At 42.4% G+C, this 18,892-nt stretch overlaps 1 protein-coding gene and 1 non-coding gene across 2 annotated transcripts; both read left to right on the top strand.

Moving 5' to 3' along the window:
* Positions 1–5,187: 5,187 nt before the first annotated feature.
* Positions 5,188–9,677, top strand: LOC147422845 (uncharacterized). Its single transcript, XM_086503510.1, has 7 exons — positions 5,188–5,344; positions 7,770–7,844; positions 7,997–8,107; positions 8,444–8,510; positions 8,588–8,704; positions 9,263–9,405; positions 9,485–9,677. Exons 1-7 carry the CDS (start codon positions 5,301–5,303, stop codon positions 9,531–9,533), a joined length of 606 nt encoding a protein of 201 aa, XP_086359636.1. The 5' UTR covers positions 5,188–5,300; the 3' UTR covers positions 9,534–9,677.
* An 812-nt stretch (positions 9,678–10,489) lies between these two features.
* TRNAI-AAU (transfer RNA isoleucine (anticodon AAU)) lies at positions 10,490–10,563 on the top strand. The gene has a single exon. It is a non-coding gene; the product is annotated as a tRNA-Ile (tRNA).
* The last annotated feature ends 8,329 nt before the right edge of the window (positions 10,564–18,892 follow it).

Genomic DNA, 18,892 nt, shown 5'->3' with positions numbered 1-18,892 from the left:
CCATCTTCATTGCACTAGCTAGTCTTGAAGGAACACAAAGAATTGTATTGTACAATGTCTCTCTCTTGATGGGAGAAACCATAATACAAAGCCTTTTGGAGGGGGGACCGGCTCCATGAAAATCCGGTCCTCAACTGTTGTCAATAGCTTAATTTCTCTCTCTTTTGAAAGTATTGTCGATGCTATCTAACTAGGTGTTATGCTTTTTGTTGCTCTCTCCACCCAAGCACTCTTGTAATTCTCATTAGGAATCTATTCTAATGAAATGCCCACTATGTTCATGCTAATTTTTGCTACACATAAGTTATTAGGCCATGAAATGTTACAGAGTGGATCCTTCTCCTTTAAAATAGTGACAATTTGACAAAATTCTGCAGGTAGGCCATTAAGAGAAACAACTATAAGATCTTTATCTGGCACACGGGCTTCAACATAAATCAACTGAGTATGAATGCTTTTCAATCTATTAGCTAAAGCTGCAATAGTATTGTCATCACGCATAGAAAGAGAATACAACTCCATTTTAAGGCGCATTTTGGAGTATTTGGCTTTAGGACCAAAAGCTTTCTCTAGTTCCATCCAAGCAGCGTTTGCAGATTGCACGTCATCCAGATAATGAATAAAATCATCTTCAAGAGATGTCAGAATAATACCTAATGCTTGCTCGTCGTTGCGTTGTTGCTCGACAGATAGCGCTGTCGTGACAACAACGGATGTGCCATCTTCGCTTGCTGATAGAGGCTTGACTTTGCTCCAGAGATTCTTGTGCATCAGATATCCCTTCTTTGATTTGCCAAGTGTGAAAGCCGGAACCATTGAATTTGTCCGCCTTCGATGCCATATTGTAGTCTATTTCAGCGTTTCAAGATGCTACAAGTTCGGTCGATTATTTGCGATACTTGATGACTAGCTTCGTTATACCGCCAACAACAGGCTCAAGAGCCTTTGAGAGGTTGATGCTTTGCAAGATTGCTACAAAATTGGAGTTCAAAGGTTTTGCCTTTTTTAATTTTTTGCCGAGCTTAAAAATAAACTTCCAAAATTGTTAACCAATTTGCTATTGGGTAGCAAGCACAAGGATGTGAATAAGCTTGTACGAGGGTGTGAATGGCCTCTTGAAGGATTTAAACAAGGTGGACACATAAATAAAGTGTGAAATCAAAAACCTTCAAACTCTGTAATGAAAAAACAACACAAACGACGCAAGTCGACAGTGCTGCAAGAAATTTTGCTTGCAGTGGGCTGTAGGTGGCGAGTTAGAAGACTAGCATGTGTCAGAAATGGGTTCTCAGGCCAGGGCAACCATGTTGATGCAGGTTATGCTCAAATTGGTGCAGGTTGAGTTTCGGCCTTTCCTCTTTGCAGGCGACCTTTCCCACACAGCTTCAAGGCTATGGTAGCTCGGTTTGAACGAGCTCTGATACCAGTTGTTGTAGCAGTGGCTAGGGAGGGTGGAGCCGAACAGTCATAGCAGTGCAACATGCAGAAAAGTAGAGAATGAGAGAGAGGGAGACAGTAGTCGACAAGAAAAAAATTTGCTATTGCCTTCTATTAGTTTGTAAGAAACCTTTACATATATAAAGTTAAAACATTACCCATGCACACTCCATGCAAACTGGAGGTGTTACTGCATGCCATAAAGCTTGCTCCCACCATGGGCTTGACACATTGAACTCCGGGCTTGAATACCCAACAATCACTAACTAAAAATAGAATAAATGTTTTTGGAAATGATTTCAAGTAATCTTGCTATTGGTTGATAAATAAGGCTGTCTCATCATTATTCAAATTTTAGAGAGAAAATACTTAATCTAGGTGTAGTTTTTTTTTTAATGTCGATGTCTGGAGTGTATGATGTAATGATGCAAAGAGAGAGGGAAGTTAAAGTGGTCGTGGCACAACTACATATGGGCAATGGCACAATGTGAGAGGGTAGAGTGCAGATGCAAACAAGCAATGCAATATCTGAGAGGGTGGACTAACAACATGTAGTAGGGTTGATGGTTGAGGCAATCCAAGGAAGAGGCATGCATGTGGCTATCCCATAGCTCATTTTCATAGTCGCTTCACCCTCTGTCAATGGTAGCATCTCTCGCCTTATGTGGTGGCAAGAGGCGGAGACGGATATCCTAGAGCTCAATTGCATAGTCACCTCACTTTCTATCAACAAAAACATCTCTTGCCGTACGTGGAGAATCTACTTAGCACCACCCTACCCCGTTTATGCCAACTTTCCTTGTTCATTTCCCTTGCGGTGCCAACATCCACCTCATCCACTTCAAACACGGGGCTTGCCCGCTTAACCCTGTCCCAGTGTGACGTGGGCTTGAGGGGAACCATGTCATGGAGCGCTTCTCTTCATGTGAATTGAAGATTCCACAACATCATGCATGTCGTCCCAGCTTCTCTGTGTGTGTGTTAGGGGGGGGGGGGGGGGGGGGGGGGTAACCCAACCATTGGCACTAATTGACACCACTTTTGGGAGGTGGGATTGAGGGTCCACAACCTTTGAACGATGTGGACCGTTTGATTGTTTTTGAAAAAAAGAAAAATATGCCCCCATTTTTGCCCTCGCGCCTTGAACTCACCACATCCTATATACAACACGAGTATTCTACCACTAATCTCTCACACACTTGTTAAAAGATAGGTGGACATATATGTTATTATTATAAAATTTTTTGCAAGGGGTTTACATGTTGCTCACACGGGGTTCACTTTGGACTCAATGTGATCACCTGAAGTTCACTTGGGAATGATTGCGTTCACTTTGTGTTCACGGTTCACGTCATGTTCACTTGACGTGCACTTGGCATTCACAACGGGTTCACTTGTTGTTTACTTTCATGGGGTTCACTTGATGTTCACTTGGTGTTTAATCCAAGATCAGACAACACACGCCCAATCCTGTCGCCCCCAACGAACAGGGACCATTGATCCCACCTCCCAAAAGTGGTGCCAAATAATCACGAGGGGGATCCAACCCCTTCATTCTCTCTTTCCAGATCTAGTATACTATATGAAATTTTACCTTGTGGTTGCTTTGTGTTGGAATGTCGATAGAGAACGTCCTTCATGGGATAGTGAAAATGTTAAAGTAAAAAAGTGCCCAAAAAACTTCTCAGCATCAAGTTGGCTAGGTCCTTTAGCATCCAAGGAGGGCATCAATGTCAACTTTAATTATTGCTCAAACCTTAAGCAGGTGAAATGTTGTTTTATGAATTATCAATGAAATGTCAATAGCTCATAGTTCAAAGAGTTTGAATGTATATGACAAGCAACTTTGAATTCCACCTTCCACTATGTCATGTTATTGTCAGTTAATTGAAGACTTCATAACTTTTTGGCATTTGAAAGCTATGTTTATGTGTGTGAAATTGCACATGCTTGGTTGTTAGATCAATTTCAAAATCAATTAGCTAATCACTTGTTGTCATCATTAAGTTCTTTGTCGGTCAATCTAATTTGCTTTTGGATGCTAAGCAACTATCTATACATCACTTGTGATCCCGGGGGGAGGGTGGAGAGTGCACTATATGTAAAACCTATATATCGCATGTGTTCAAGGATTATTTATAAAACCCTTTAGCTCTGAACTTTTTCACTAATAAAAATGTTTTTTTAATTTAATCTGTAAATTATTTTTCAAGATCATTTTTCACACCTTTCTATATGTGAAAATATGAAAAAAATATTAAAAAATAATCCCTAATGTTAAACCCATGTGATATACATTTTTTAATGTAGTGATCCCTCAGAGTTGTGATTGGCCCTTTAATTTGCAAGCCTCACAAATTTTTCCCTCTTTTAGTAGGTCTTTGTGTAAGGATTCTTTTCCATAATTAGTAACATACTTTTACCTTAGAAGTCATTGTTCTTCTCCTACTCTCCAACTAGAGTTTATTGGATTTTTTAACAAAGAAAGAGAACCTTTTGGCTTCCCATAACGTAACTCTCACGCGTCCAATACTATCTCATGATTGTGCATAAATTTTCTCGAGGCAAACATTTTGATAGCTTACTGGTGCCTAGTTCCAAATTGTGCCCCCAAGCTCTATTACACATGGTGAGCACCACAAACCATCTGAAAAGGTATGATTTTAAAAGTGATAGAAGTCTTTAGAGAGGTTACAACATAGATGAGGGGTGATAACTTTGCATCTATGCTACAAGCCAACAACATAGGAAGCAGATTGATGATCCACATGATCGGATGCAAACAAGCCTTAGAGGACTGGTCTAGAACAATACATAACATCTTGTAATAAGTAAAGCCGAGGAGTAGGGGTGGTTTCTCTGCCAAGCAGATAACTTGTAATCCTTTGACCCTCAAGGCTCGGTCTGAGCTCGAGGATTGGTGTATATTTCTATTCTTAATACTATCCACTCACAATTGTGAGTTTTGCAAAAAACAAAAAAGGAAGCATAGACGAATGTTTCTTCCAACATGAATGTTTTTTATAAGAGGTAGTCATTACTTTAAAACTTGGAATGACTTCTAGCTTGAATGTGTGGCTTATACTCAGCCTCAATCTCGTGAAAACTGATGGTTGGAGAAGAAGGCAAAATGATAGTCAAGCTCAAGCTTGTTGTTGCCTACAAGGCATTTGATACATGAAATTTATAGTCTCCCTTCTCGTTTTATATAAATGCTTTAGAGTTGAACTTTCACAACATCGAAATGTGTGGACATTATAGGTCACAAAAGAGCACATTTGGCACTAGTTTGTATATGGACTAGCTAATTCTGTGCTTATAGTGATGACATTTGTGCTACAAGCTGTTGGGTAGATCGTTTCACTCAAAGCTTCTCTCTTCAAACAATAATTTCAATTATGGGGTATCAATGAGGAAGATTGTTGCTGGTTGATTGTGTTGGGACTTCCTCTGTTATACATTTAGGTTGAAAATTCTCTTACTCGTATACTAGTGAAACATATGGCAACAACCAAAAGAGGGAAAAAACACAAAGCTAGACCTCCTCATCACCCATTACATGTACCACCTACTGGTTTACACGTCTTCAAAAGGCATCCTTCCTTTGAAGTGTCCACATGCCTTGTCTCTTTGTTTCAAGTTCCTTGTGGAGTGAGTTAGCATGAACAGGAAGCCTCATATCCCCTTTGAATGCTTGGGAGGAGGTCACTCTTTGATCAAGAGAACCTATTTCTCTTTCATTTTGTGGACTATAAAATGAGTTTCGTGGCTATGCGAGGGCCCATTCGTAGATTGGCATGAAAACACCTTGACGGGACATTATACTAGAGAGACTCGCGAGAGGTGAAGCCACAGAAGGGAGAATGTTAACTGTGAATCCCAGCAGCACCCTTCGAATTCATTCCAGGTACTCTTTGTTTTCGTGCATTTTGCTTGGGCTGCGTTACACACACACACACACACACACACACACACACAGAGAGAGAGAGAGAGAGAAGAGAGAGAGAGAGAGAGAGAGAGGCCTTGTGCACCTCCAGTTTATCATTTAGCAGGAATCCTTAGCTGAATGGAGAGTAATGCAGCTAGAGATGGTAATCAATGCAGAGAAACCTCCAAATTTTGCCCGGCCAAATTACAATTTAATGTATCCATGATTACATGAAAGCAATTAACGTGCACCTATAATAGAGGTGGTGTCGGCAAACCGCCATACTCAATTTGCAATGACGGTCTCTGTTTCATGCCATTCGCGTGGACTGAACTAACTCTCTCTTCCCAAATATTAGTCATGTATGGTGGTCAGGCAAGAGCCTTGTGTATGCGTCCCCCATGATCACGATGACTGAAGCACGCTAGGTCTTGATGGGACATTGGGGATCGTCCTCCTCACGACATTTGGCATATGATATGTGTATGATATGTCAAGCATATTTAAAATACCTTGTGTCATTTGCACCCTAAATTAAAAAAATTATCAAACTTAGTAAGAATCATTAGCTAATGGCACGTGTGACGCTTTAAAGCGCTGGCTGTTTAACTTTCTGACTGCAACCAGCATGTAATTGCCATAAGAAGCATGTTTTCTTGGGCCCTGTATGGTATTCGACGTATGGAATCTCTTGGGGATCTTAATCATGCTTTTTCCTTACTTTCATACTTGTATGCGTTGCTGTATGATTTCTGTATGGAAAAATCAGTCCCAAGTTAGTATTGTGCAAATCAGACGAGTTGGACTAAGGAAATCCCCAATTTACTTCCCTTGGGAAGAAATTGTTGAAGACATGATTATGAGCTTATGTTTGGAAATTGAGGCGAAATGCCTTAACTTTTTGTTTGTAACATTAGATGATGGACTCGAAAACTTAGGTGGATGAAAGAGGGACTCTACTAGTAGTCAGAGCCCAGTAGGTACCAGACCCATGTCCATTTGAAGTTGAAACGAATTTCCAATCGCGAGGTGTGGTTGATGGCGGCTGGCCATGAGTCAGTTATGGTCCAAGATAACAACCTTAAAGCAGGAAAGTCCTCCAAAATTTTGAGTGGGAATATTTTGAACACACTGGGTGTTAAGTACGAAGCCTTGATTTACCCTTGTAATTTTCTGTGGTAAAAGCGCACATTTGTAAGGCCCCCATTATGAGGAGAAGCCATCGTGTGTGAAGGAAAATCACTCACCGGAAACCAAAATTTTCACGGACAGGAATCAGGGGCAACTTTAGAAGCCTGGGGGGCGGAGACCCCCAAGACTTTTTTTCGCCGGAATATTATGGCCGGACGGCGGCCGGAAAGTGGTCGGAAAACAACCGGTCGGTTGGCCGGTGGCCGGTAGTCAATGGCCGATGGCCGGTGGTCGGAAGTCAATGGCCGGTGGCCGGTGGCCGAATTCAAAAGCGGACTTGTCTTCTCAAGGGCGGCCACACATGGGCGGATTGGAGGGTCCGATTTGGACTTATTTGCACAAGGGCGGCTACACATGGCTGTCTCTCATAAGAGAGGGCAGCCCTTTTGGCCTATAAAAGGAGGCCATTTCTACACACATTTCAGAGTGTGAAGTTGATGCAACAAGGTGAGTGTGAGGTGGTGAGAGTGAAGCAAGGCGGGAGCTCTATCAAGGGTTTAATCCCTTTGTAAACTACTTCTTTTGAAGTGCTAAAGTCATTGAGTGGCTGCTTTTCCGTGGACGTAGCCCACATTTGGTGAACCACGTATATCGTGTGTACTCTCTCTCTCTCTCTCTACTCTAGTATAATCTCTTGTTTGTGAAATCTATCTCTCTCCATTAAGTAATCTACTCAAAAATCTATTTAGCTACGTCTTATTTCCTAACACTGGGTTCTTGAACTCTTGTCGACGGAATACCTCAAAGTGCGAGTTTGTTGGATTTAGACAACCCTAGGAAGCACATATTAGGAAAGAGCATTTTACTCAGTGTCCAGCAAAGTCTCTTTTCCTAAATGGACAAGTTTCCTTCTCATAAAGATGTAAACCAGAAGTACTAGTATAATTTTCCAAATTTGCAAGATTTCTATTTTCTTGTATATTTTCTTTCCTTCACCATGTTTTGCAACTGGCTAATCTCAAATTTCAACCGATTCACTATGTTTTTCTTTTATAGTTTTATGAGTGCTTTATTCCCTCTTATAATTCGTGAGTTCAGACTATTCTGAACTTATGAAGGTATATATATATATATAATCCCAAATTTCAACCGAATCAATACTAAGTTGAGGCAAACCTTTCCTGAACACTGATTCTAGCACATTGAGTGAGTAGCCAGGTCAATAATGTTTTATGGATGCATATCAGCTCCTTTCAATGTTGGTTTTTTGCAGGCCAGGGAATAATGACTATTGCTCAGTTGGAAGTTTCACAAGGCTTGTTCAAGTATTCCCATTGATTCTCAAAAGGTAACATAAAACTCTACTTTTCTACTTGTTACCTTCAAATGATCTGTCGAAATACAACTTCTAGAGATCTTGCAATGTTTGGAAAATATGATAGTTTGCAACCTTTTAATCCTAGCTCTTCTGCCTCATCGTGTATGTTCTTGCCTCTTCAGGAAAGAGGTGCAATTACGGATGCTGAAAGGCGTGCACAGCATGGCACCCCTCCCTGGCGTAACAGGATTCGGGTCACAACGGGAAGGAGGCAAAGCAAAGCATAAAGTTTTGTGAGTGCCAAAAGCAGGGCAAAGAGTATGTGCATTTGTTAAATGGTTTCTATAATTTGGGGCTCTCTTCTTCGCTCATTGGGTTTCCAAGTGAAGATCCTGATGAGCTGCTGAAGCAGCTTCATGCAAGCAAGCATACTTTTGGGTGTCCCATGGCACATTGTGAATGCTTTCTGCATGCCAAATGGTGTGCGTGCATGTGCGTGCACGTGTGTATGTGCTGGCATGCTTTGCTCTTTTATCATTCATAGAACAAAAGGGGTGGGAAATGTGCATTTTGTATTTTAAAATGGCTTTATGAATCATTTTTTTTGAACGGAAGTAATGTTCAAACAGGACTTTGGATCCAACAAAAGTGGAACAAGTGGTAACGTTTGACTTGTTTGCGAGGAGATTCTCAGAGGTAATGTAGCCTCCTTCATTGTTCTTTGCTTGAGGTAGGAGGTTTGGCATTTACAATATTCCCTTCTGCTCGTTTAGAATGAGCCTTCTGCAAAGTGGGAACCTATCGGAGAGATTTTACTGGAGAAAGAGACGGACCTGGAGATGGCCTTGAAGGAAAGGAGGAAGAAACTCCTTGCGGCAGCCCAACATCAGGTATTTCGAAGCCTCTTCTGTAGTCTGTAAGTATTTACAGGCAAAGGTCAGGGCTTGTTCTCTTGTAGCCATGGGGCTGTAGTAAAAAATTAAGGGGCATTTCAGCACGACCCGACAGCCACCTGAAATGTTTCAGGAGTTTCAAGGTGTCACCCCTCTTGAAACGCCTTTCATGGTGACCCACTACAAAGTTGAACCGTTTCGGGCAATAAATTTCCCTTGATGTTTATGCGTCAACATTTTGATCCAATGTTTTGTCTCCTCTTTCTTGTGGGGAGAAACGGTTTGGGCCAAAACTAAGCGTTTCAAATTGAAACATTTCGAGGCTGAAACGGCGAGACTGCTGTCACTCTTATCAAAGTTTCATTTTCAGTCGAAGAAGCAAAACCCAAAGCAAAAAGGGTGTATGGTTAAGATCAAGGGCAGTAAACTTTAAATCAATGGCAGGAAAAATGCTGGCTCAATTTCATGTTAAGTCACTGATAAATAATGTTGCTTTCAGTGGCTGAAAAATGTTATAAATGAGTGATACTGATGCTCTTTTGTAATTATTGCCAGTATCCATCGCTTTTGCTACTAAATGCTGGAGAGGAAGTGCAGTATGGTTATCGTAAGTCGGGTGAAGAATCAAAAGATGCAGAAATTATTGCTGTGGATGTGAAAGGAAAGGAGATTGAAACGTCCATCGAAGCAATTCTCAGGTCTGCTTTCAAAACCTCGAAAAGTCTTTGTAGCTTCTCAAGTTATGTGAAGCTTAACTATTTCTTACTTGGAAAACAGGGCGGACGATGGAGTGAAGCCTTCCCCAAAAAAATTCCAGAGGAATTGAATCGAGGATATGGGTCTTATTGCTTCTTAAGGCAACTTGGAAAAGCTCAGAAGCTCATATTGATGACGTCTCTTGTTATGGAAGAGCAACCACTCTATTGCTCATCTCAAAAGAAGCCACATTTTTGTATTATAAGGTCCCAAGAAAGGGGAAAGAGAGAATTGTTACAGGATCTGGAACATCCTAAGGGTGAGTCCCAATGTGTGCTGGTGCATCGCCCTTCGTTTCGGCTTTGTACAATCATTGTTCTAAAAAACTTGGCACTATACACACCCTCAGCTTATTGCTATCAATTCTTTTGGTTATTGGCTACAAGCTAGCTCAAACATGATTGTTTTCAATTTCATTGTCCAATTTTTCATTACTACCTGTCTGCGATTGCGAAATTCGGGCATGGCTTTCTTTGACATTGACAAACCACAGTGCGAAGGCTGTTATTTCTCTTTTTTTGAATTTTTTTTCAAGGGGTTGTAAAGGATAAGTACCACAAAAGACCGGTCTTTAGTGTGTTTCTCACCAGCTAAATCACAAAATCTTGGCTAGAATTTCAAGCTCGTCTTGAAGAAAGCCAGCAAAACTCCATTTTCTGAAGCAAAAAAATCGATCAATGGTCCAGTCTTGACGCCAAAAATGACACTAAAATGAGGAGAATTTCAAATGGGTCTTTTTTCTCATCCGATGGGAAAAATGTATTTGATGAACAGTGTTTACCATCATGTGTTGCTAGTTAAGAGTTTGAGAAAGTCTCACCTTACAAGTCTGCATTTAAAGTAATCAATAAACGCACAAAGGGAAATGAATAGTGTATTTATCAAAGTTATGACTGAGATGTTAACGTTCTTATTCAAGATATGTTTAAATAACATTGGTTTGTGTGCATAGAGGACAGTTCCGAGTGTGAGCATAAAGTACGCTAAGAATTGATAATGTAAATAAGAACATCTGTGATCAACAGAGGCCCATTAGCTCAGTTGGTTAGAGCGTCGTGCTAATAACGCGAAGGTCGCAGGTTCGAGACCTGCATGGGCCACGGAATAGCAACAAATTTTCTATTTTTTGATTGTCACACCTCCCTCTTCAACAATTAATTTGGGCCGTAACTACTATATATTTAAATACCTTATACTAACTAACCTTATGCAACTTAAGGCTCGAGACCAAGACGGGCGGGCCATAATAGGATTTTACCTGAGAAACTTCAAAATTATCTAATATACTTTTGTATTACCCCACTGTTTTACTCCAAGGTTTTTAGCGAGATGCTTATCAACAAAAAGGATCGCCATGCATTCTTCAAAACATTTTTGAACCTCCTTTTTCAAATTCTATAAACCATTAGTGCTTAGTTTCAGGGCTGACAGATGCATAGAATACAATGAAACTCTATGTATGTATTATACTTGGATTGTTGTGCATTGTTCATAGCTTTCTTGCACCAAATCCTATAAGCCACCACAATTCCACATCCACATTCGTAAGGATTGAGCACTCTTGCATCCACGTTGTTATCTTGTCCACACTATTCTATTTGGCCCTAAAGAATTTGGGCCGTAACTCTAGATTCAACTTATAGTGGCTTTGTAGAATTTGGGCCATAACTCTAGACTAAACTTATGGTAGAGACGATTTTACAATAACTTTGCACACAGGCTAGCAAAATCTTTTGTAATTTGGTCCATACCCCTTGAGTATATCTCCAACTACACTTCATTGCCATCCACAACACTAAGTGGCATGGGGTATTCAATGACGTTGGAGAGATGGGATCAACGGTTGGGTGCAGAGCGCGGATGGACATATGAAAAAAAAGTCACAATCGTCGCCCACCAGGTGAATTGCAACCACAACCTACCCGTTGGGAGCGGAATGCTCTAACCACGCAGGGACATACGTTGGAGAGGGGGTATGGGGGAGCACACCCAACACACAAAAAGACTGCCTCTCTTTAGCTCAAGGCGTACACAACACCCCAATCCAATAAAGTTCACCTTCGAAACTCTCGACACACACTAGCAAGCCACCGTCCGCACACACACCGACGTATAAACACGCTCACACACAGCTACCCACTCATTTCACTGCTCGTTTTGAGCCACACACCACTGCCACACACGAAACCACACTCCCATTCCGCACACAAAGAAGGGGCCCACGGGGGCACACACATCCGCACCGGCACCACAAACACAAGCAGAAGAAGTAGAGAAGGGTGGGCAGGGGAAACGACGTGAGAGAAACACAATGGAGGCTTCACCACTGTTTAAACACCCTTTAAAACTCTTTTACATCAAATGACGCACCCACATGGTCGTCGGGCAAGAAAACACACTTGGGGCCTTGCAGGCACACATCTTTGCACAAAAAAGCCCTTAGGAAAATACCCACACACCTTGGCTCCCTTGCAAACGGCAGGCAAAGAACCCCTAAAAAGACTAAAAAGTGATTTTTATAGGGGTGCACTCTTCAATTTTGGAAATTGGCTTTTGATTGATCAATATGGAATCCTTTTTTGGCAACTTGAGAGGGGGTAGCCGCCTTTGCTTCATCTACTCCTGCTCTCTCCTTTTTGCACTTGAGAGGGTGCAGCCGCCTTTGCTTCATCTGCTCCTACTCTCTCCTTTTTGCACTTAGAGGGTGCACTAGCGACATCGCCTTTGCTTCATCTGCTCCTACTCTCACTTAGAGGGTGCACTAGCGACATCGCTAGTGCCCCTTGACATTTTTTTATTTTTACCCTCCTTTCTCTCACCTTTGGAAACTCCTCATTTGACCTCTCTCTCCCTTGCTCACTTGGACCACCATTTTCCTGGCTCTTGACCACCCTCTTTGGATTGCCTTTGCTTGGCCCTTTGAATGGCTCCTAGCTTGCCCACTTGACCGCCCTTGTCCCGGCTGGGTTTGGACCCTCTCTTTTCTTCTCTCTACTCTTGGACCACCCTTGACTTGGGGGCCCTTTACTTTGCTCGGCCACCTCTTGCTCTCTTGGCCACCCTTTGGGCTCTCTCTCTCTCATCCCATGGGATGGACTCATCCCCTACCGCTAGGCCCCAAGCACTAGCGACCTCACTTGTGGGGGGGGGGGGGGGGGGGGTTGTCTTACTTCAAAAGAAGGGCCCCCCTAACGGGCGCGGGAACAACTGCCCACCGACCTGCCACGTCATCTATCTCGCCACCACCATCAGGAGGCTCTGCTGGTCGACAGCCTGTGCGTCCACTGTGCCCACCAAAACTGGCGATTTCCACCCATTGCCGCGCACGCAGCGTCGCGACTAGCATGCAGAGAGAAGCTCTCTCTCTCTCCTCTATAAACTTCCCGTACGGGCCACGGTTTTGATTAAATACCCAAGTTTACTTGCTCATGCCCCCGCATATGGGACTTCTCTTGCGCCATGTGGCATCCACAGGGAGCTCATCCCCTTGGGTGACCTCCAAAGCCCAAAAAACTCCCTAAAAAATCTCATCATGGTGCCACCTTCAAGTACTACCATTACCTGCCCAATAGTCCGATTTTAAAGCAGTAAAAACCCAATGAAAATTCCCCTTCCTGACTTGAATCCTCATAACCCTTGCCGCATCTTGATTCTCCTGAGGCCGTGAAAAACGTAACAAATTATTATATCCACCCCTTAGGCAAATGATCCAAGTTTCATCGGGCCGTAACTCGGTAACCGTGTATCCGATTGAAAGCCGTTGATTCCTATCGGCTCTATGCATCATAACTATCCTCTTGAACCTCAGCAAGTGCCAAAAAACACAAGATGGCATGGTTCCCCACGTTGTCAGGTGGGCACAAACCCGACCCCCGACAAATCTTCTGATGGCCATAACTTGCAATCCAGAACTCCGATTTGCAATCTGAAAGGACATGCATGCTCCATAATTCAAGCACTACTACTCTATCCACTGACGTCCAATCTAGCCACATATCCCCAGTTGCCCTATCCGTAGGGGATGTGCAACACCTTCCAACTTCGAACATGAATATCTTGCACACTAGGGCTTTGTTTGACGAGCCGTCTAGACCAGCTTGTACAACACATCGAACTCCACAATCTAGAGAATCAACCCAACACTTACGGCACCTTTACATGTCATCCTATTTGGACCATTTTGGAGCCCTTTTGGCCTTAAAAAGCCGCATCAGGTATACATTTCCCATAGCACCTGCTTGCCCACGTCTTCCACATTGGTTTCAGCACTTTTGTCATGCACCTGCTAGCACCCATTGCTTGACATAGACCACTTTCTTGCACATACCAACGTTTTGATGGCATCCAACGTTTTGGCTGCACCAATGTTTTGATGGCATCCAAGGCAAAACATACCCTTATATGGTAAACGCAAACGCAGAAAAGTAAACTCGCTAAGAAAAGTAAGCTCGGACAACATCCACCAACGGTGCATGCTATTTTTGAATTTTGAGCCCAGCTTGCGCGTCGTCGATCCCACGGCTTGGGCTTCATTAAAGACGCCGTGGTCTTTAGTGTTGAGGGATTGCTGTCCCAAACAACACTTCCTTTAAAGCTTCATCTCAAATAGTGACTTGGTCCATAAACATAACTCAAATCAAACTCTCTTCCCAATGTACTTAGCAAATGTACATGCTACCTCTGCTGGTGGAGCTCATAGCTGTGGGAGATGAAGAGGTGTTGTACAGAGAAGAAGTACATGAGCATAGAAGAGAGAGAAACTGCATGCACTCCAATAGACTACGAAAGAGAGAGAGTTCGTATTAAATCAAACTTACACCTACAACTGTAGCAAACCAACAACGAGTGTTCTTAGTGGATATGGTTTGATTTTCCCAACATCCTCTCTTCTAAAATCCTCAATGAATCTAGTGCCCACACTATCGACCATTGGAGGATGATGGGTTGTTACAATCATCTACCACTACTCGGTCTTTATTCATTATAGAGAATCTTCTCTAGATTCCTTGCACACATTTGGAAGCTTTTTAGCAACTTAGTGTTTGTCGTGAGCCAGTCCACGACGATCCTTGCCTGCATACTCGACGACCCGAACAGAAGCGATCTGGAATTTCCCCAAGGCCTCGGCTTGTGTCGAGCAGCGTCTTGAGTGCGCAATGGAGAGTGCACAATGGAGTGAGAGACACAGTAATCAGCCCCCTCTCTTGCCAGCTCCGTAAGGCCCTACAGTCCCCTGCCCTGCAATGGCTCTCAGAGCAATCACCTAGTGTGCGGAAACTCGTCCCTGGCTTGGTTTGCTCTGTACAACCCTCCCCTCTTCCTGGCTACACACTCCCGTTTGTTTGTGCGATAAAAACCCATCCATGCTATTGTCTATTGCCCTTGTGCATGAGATCCACCTCGGTTGTGCTGCAACACATCACGCCACCTCCTCCTTGCACATCCAAACACACACACACACACACACATACACACACACACACGATCTTCCACCTCGCACAACTCACCAGAATTCTTTTGGAGGTCAATACCTGCACTGTTTCCATCAGACAATCCCCTGCTTTCGGCTGAAAATTGCACACAGAGAGAGAGAGAGAGAGAGTCAAAGAGAGAGAGAGACAGATCAGAGACTGACTTGAGGTGTGGCACTTGCCACCTTCACTCCTCCTGTGTTGCCACCTTCTCCATACAGTTGCTGGTCTGCGCATGACCTTACACCTGACTTCCGGTCGTCATATGTTGCGGCTCCATATGCGACCCACCCGGGGCATCCCTTGCAGACAACTGCTTCTGAGTTGCACTCCTTGCACTGCTCTAAATGAAACTCAGGAATAAAACTCTCCCCGTCTCTAACGATTCGCCAAAATAATCTCTCTCTCTCTCTCTCTCCACATGCCCTCTTCCCCCTTTTTTACTCAAAAGGCTACCTTTTCTTTCCCACTCTAGCAAAGTGGTATCCTCTAAGATTCGCCCAAACCAGACAGGCGTGCAAACCTACTAGACCAAATACATTAATTTGAAAACTCTTCAATCTTGACATTGGCCACGCTTCCCATTTGTAGCCAAAAAACTTCTTTTAACATGAGGATACCTATTCAAATAATTACAAGCCTTTGCAAAGTAAGTTGTTATCAATTGTTTATTTAACAATTTTTTTGAAGCACCAATTTTAGGATGTTCGACCATAGTCCATTCTCTGAGTATAACTAGAAAAAGCTTCATAACTTCTCGTTCACATAAGCCCCTATATGTTCCTAAGAGATTTGAAATCATGTCCTCATCGTCGCTTCTAGAAGACATTGCACAATAGAATGGAATGAATCAGTGCTCGAAAAAAACTTTTTTTTCAAAAACTTGGCAAACCTACATATGTGAAACAACAGAGGTAAATTGACAAACTTTGAAGGTTTTTACACCAAATTACACTAATTTTTTCAAAATTTTGTAGGTTTTCTTACCTTCAAAAATAAAATTTAGAGGTAAATTTCAAAATTTGTAGGTGGGATTACACTAAACCTAGGTTTTTTTCGAGCACTGGTTCAATGAATATCTCGAACAGTTTTTCCACCTTGCTATCAAGGTCCAAGGTCATGGGGCAGGGGATCTAGAGCGTCCATCAACTACCCATTACTGAGCATAATTTTTGTCTGCAATCGTTTGATGATTGTCAGCTCAGCACACAAAACCCACTCCCATGCATCGAATGAGGAGCTGGCGTGCCAGCGCAAGGAAAGCACGATCAACTGCTGACACCTCAGCTGGCAAAAACTCTGCAGGACCCATAATGTGCAAGGCAAACATTGCCAATTATTGCAAGACACCTCACCATGCGTAATTACTCCTTGTGCACTTATACTTGTTGCTGATAGCATGTGCAATTGTACCTGCTCATGACTGTGTTGGTCAGAGACTAGCTCTGTGGCCCCTCCCCCCTGGATGCTTGATGGGAGGGAATGGTCCTCAATCAACCAATCAGTCGTGTGATTGCACATATTATTGGGAATGCTCGATAGAGGACCATTCCCTCTCGTCAAGCGTCCACGGGAGAGGGGCCACAAAGCCGGTCTCCATGTGGTCGCACAGATTTTGGGGAATGGTCGATTGAGGACCATTCCCTACCCCTTCCTAGGAACAAAACCTCTATACAAGACCTATTTTGGGTCCCATTTCTTGCTAGCATCTCTTGAAACCACTTTTATATGGTAAGCTTTTAGCATTTAGCTTCTATGCTGAGGAATCTTGCCTTGTAAAAGTCTCCAAAGCTGTCAAAACCTCTATAAGTACTACTACCTACAAAAGGAACCCTCATCAAAGTTTTCAAAAGTCTAGGTTTCAGAATCCCTGTTGCAGAACAAACGTATTATATGCATTGACCATAGAGTCTTTAAGTTCCAACCTTCTAACCACATACCATGAGACCTCCACGGTTTGGGAAGAATCATTATCCTAACCATACACAATTTCTTTTTATGCATTTTCAAAGAGGAAATTATAGGACTTTGAATTAATTTTTCACACTTTTACACTACTTTGATCAAATTTTAGGCATAACCAACCCCCCCCCCCCCCCCCCCCCCCCCTCCTCTTTAACTTGCATAATTGAATTTTCACATTGCACAATTGTGAGTTGAACCATATTTCAAGTGCAGAGGAGGGATTCTTCCCTTTTGAGGAATGCTAAGCTCAAGAAGAATAAGAAAAGTGGCTTGTCAAAGCAAACATTCGATATGGTAACATAGTAGTAAAGAAACCACAACTTACAAGAGTACTGCTACCTACACACTGGCCAACCATGCAAGGATCAAGAAAGACCATACCAAAATTTTATCAATGGCTTAAATAGAAATGGGCTCATGCATTCGTGGCCAACCCAAAAAGAAAGATTCCTCAGTGTTCGAGAAAAATAATTTTCAGAACCATACATAGATCTTGTTAATAAAATTTTCAACAGGAAAACTTGGCTAATTTTAACACTGTTTTGCACAGACTCTAGGCCGAATTTTTCCTTTTCCTCTTCCCCTTATTTTCCATTTTTGAATCTCAAGGTGGCATGATTGTAAGCTGAGACACACTTTACTGAACATTGATTAAACACCACCTCTAGAAGGAACATAATTAGACCCCTCCAGATTAGGATAAAATGGTCAACTCAAAGTTGAAACATATCAACTACACACCATAGGGCTACCTTCAAATACGTAACACTACATGCGTATTTAAGATCTCGATTGTACTCAAAAAAGAAAATCCCAATTATACTCTAGCAAGCATTCTGTTGGAGTTAGGGTTGCAAGAATGCACACACAACTTGGAGATGGAGAAGAAGCTCAAGGCACACAATGAATAATATATTACTAAGTGTGCAAATACAAGATAAGATAGCACTAGAGTGATGGGCATATATAAAAACGATTTTTTAATTGTTATCCATCTCTCTCGCTCTCTCTCTCTTCCTCTTTTTTTCTCTCTATACAGATCTCTCTCTCTCTCTCTCTCTCTCTCTCTCTCTCGTGTAGTCGTTTTTTGACCTAGTAGACATCAGTTCACTCTTTTGATCATAACTTCTTCATTCGAACTTCGATTTGGGTGATCTATAGCGTCAATCGAAGAACACGATGCCCTCTACGCATTGATATAAAGATAGAAATTTTTAGAGTAATGGAAGGCATCTTTATAGAAACATTTTTGAGGTGAATAGGTTCAGGAAAGTTGACTCTCATCTCTTATTTTACATACGATGTCTTTCGGCACTCGCAAGGGTTCTTCTTCTTCAACAAGGTCCACAACCATTGTACAAAATGAACCAAAATCTCCTAAATATGGAGATAGCAACACAACCACTCAACCAACGAAATCAGAAACCATGATCATGGCATGCTTGGTATCGTTGTAAGAGACCGTAAACAAACAAGGTGAAGACTTACGGGCACTTGCGATGGAGATGGCATGCTAAGGGTTCTTGTGGTTGAGAATAAGAATCTCAAGAGCACACTTGATATGCAAACAACACGTTTGATGCAACTTGAAGAGGTCCTGGAAGTCAAGGAATGTAAAGGCTCTCTTGTGGACTCCAATGATTTGAAGGAGCGCATGAGCATAGTAGAGCATGACCATGTATTGAAAGAGAAGAGATTTGACACCATGAGCCGGGATGTATGAGACATGAAAAATGGATGCATAAACAAATCTTGGGCTGATGTATGTCGTAGCAATGTGGTTCCTAATTCCTCCCTCATGCAAGCTATGCCTCAAACAAAGAATGTTGAGAATGTGGATGTGGAGTAGTTGATGGAAAGGGAGCGACGCTCCAAGAATATTTTTATTTGTGGAATTCTCGAAGAGAAGTTAAAGACACCTCCTCTTTCCATTGTTATTGATGATTTCTTCAGAAACCACTTTGGCATGTCCAAAGTTATGGTCTATGGAGCA

The sequence above is a fragment of the Adiantum capillus-veneris genome, chromosome 27 (assembly GCF_014529385.1).
Source record: "Adiantum capillus-veneris isolate H3 chromosome 27, ASM1452938v2, whole genome shotgun sequence".
Classification (NCBI taxonomy): domain Eukaryota; kingdom Viridiplantae; phylum Streptophyta; class Polypodiopsida; order Polypodiales; family Pteridaceae; genus Adiantum; species Adiantum capillus-veneris.
This window is presented reverse-complemented; position numbering and strand designations above follow the sequence as displayed.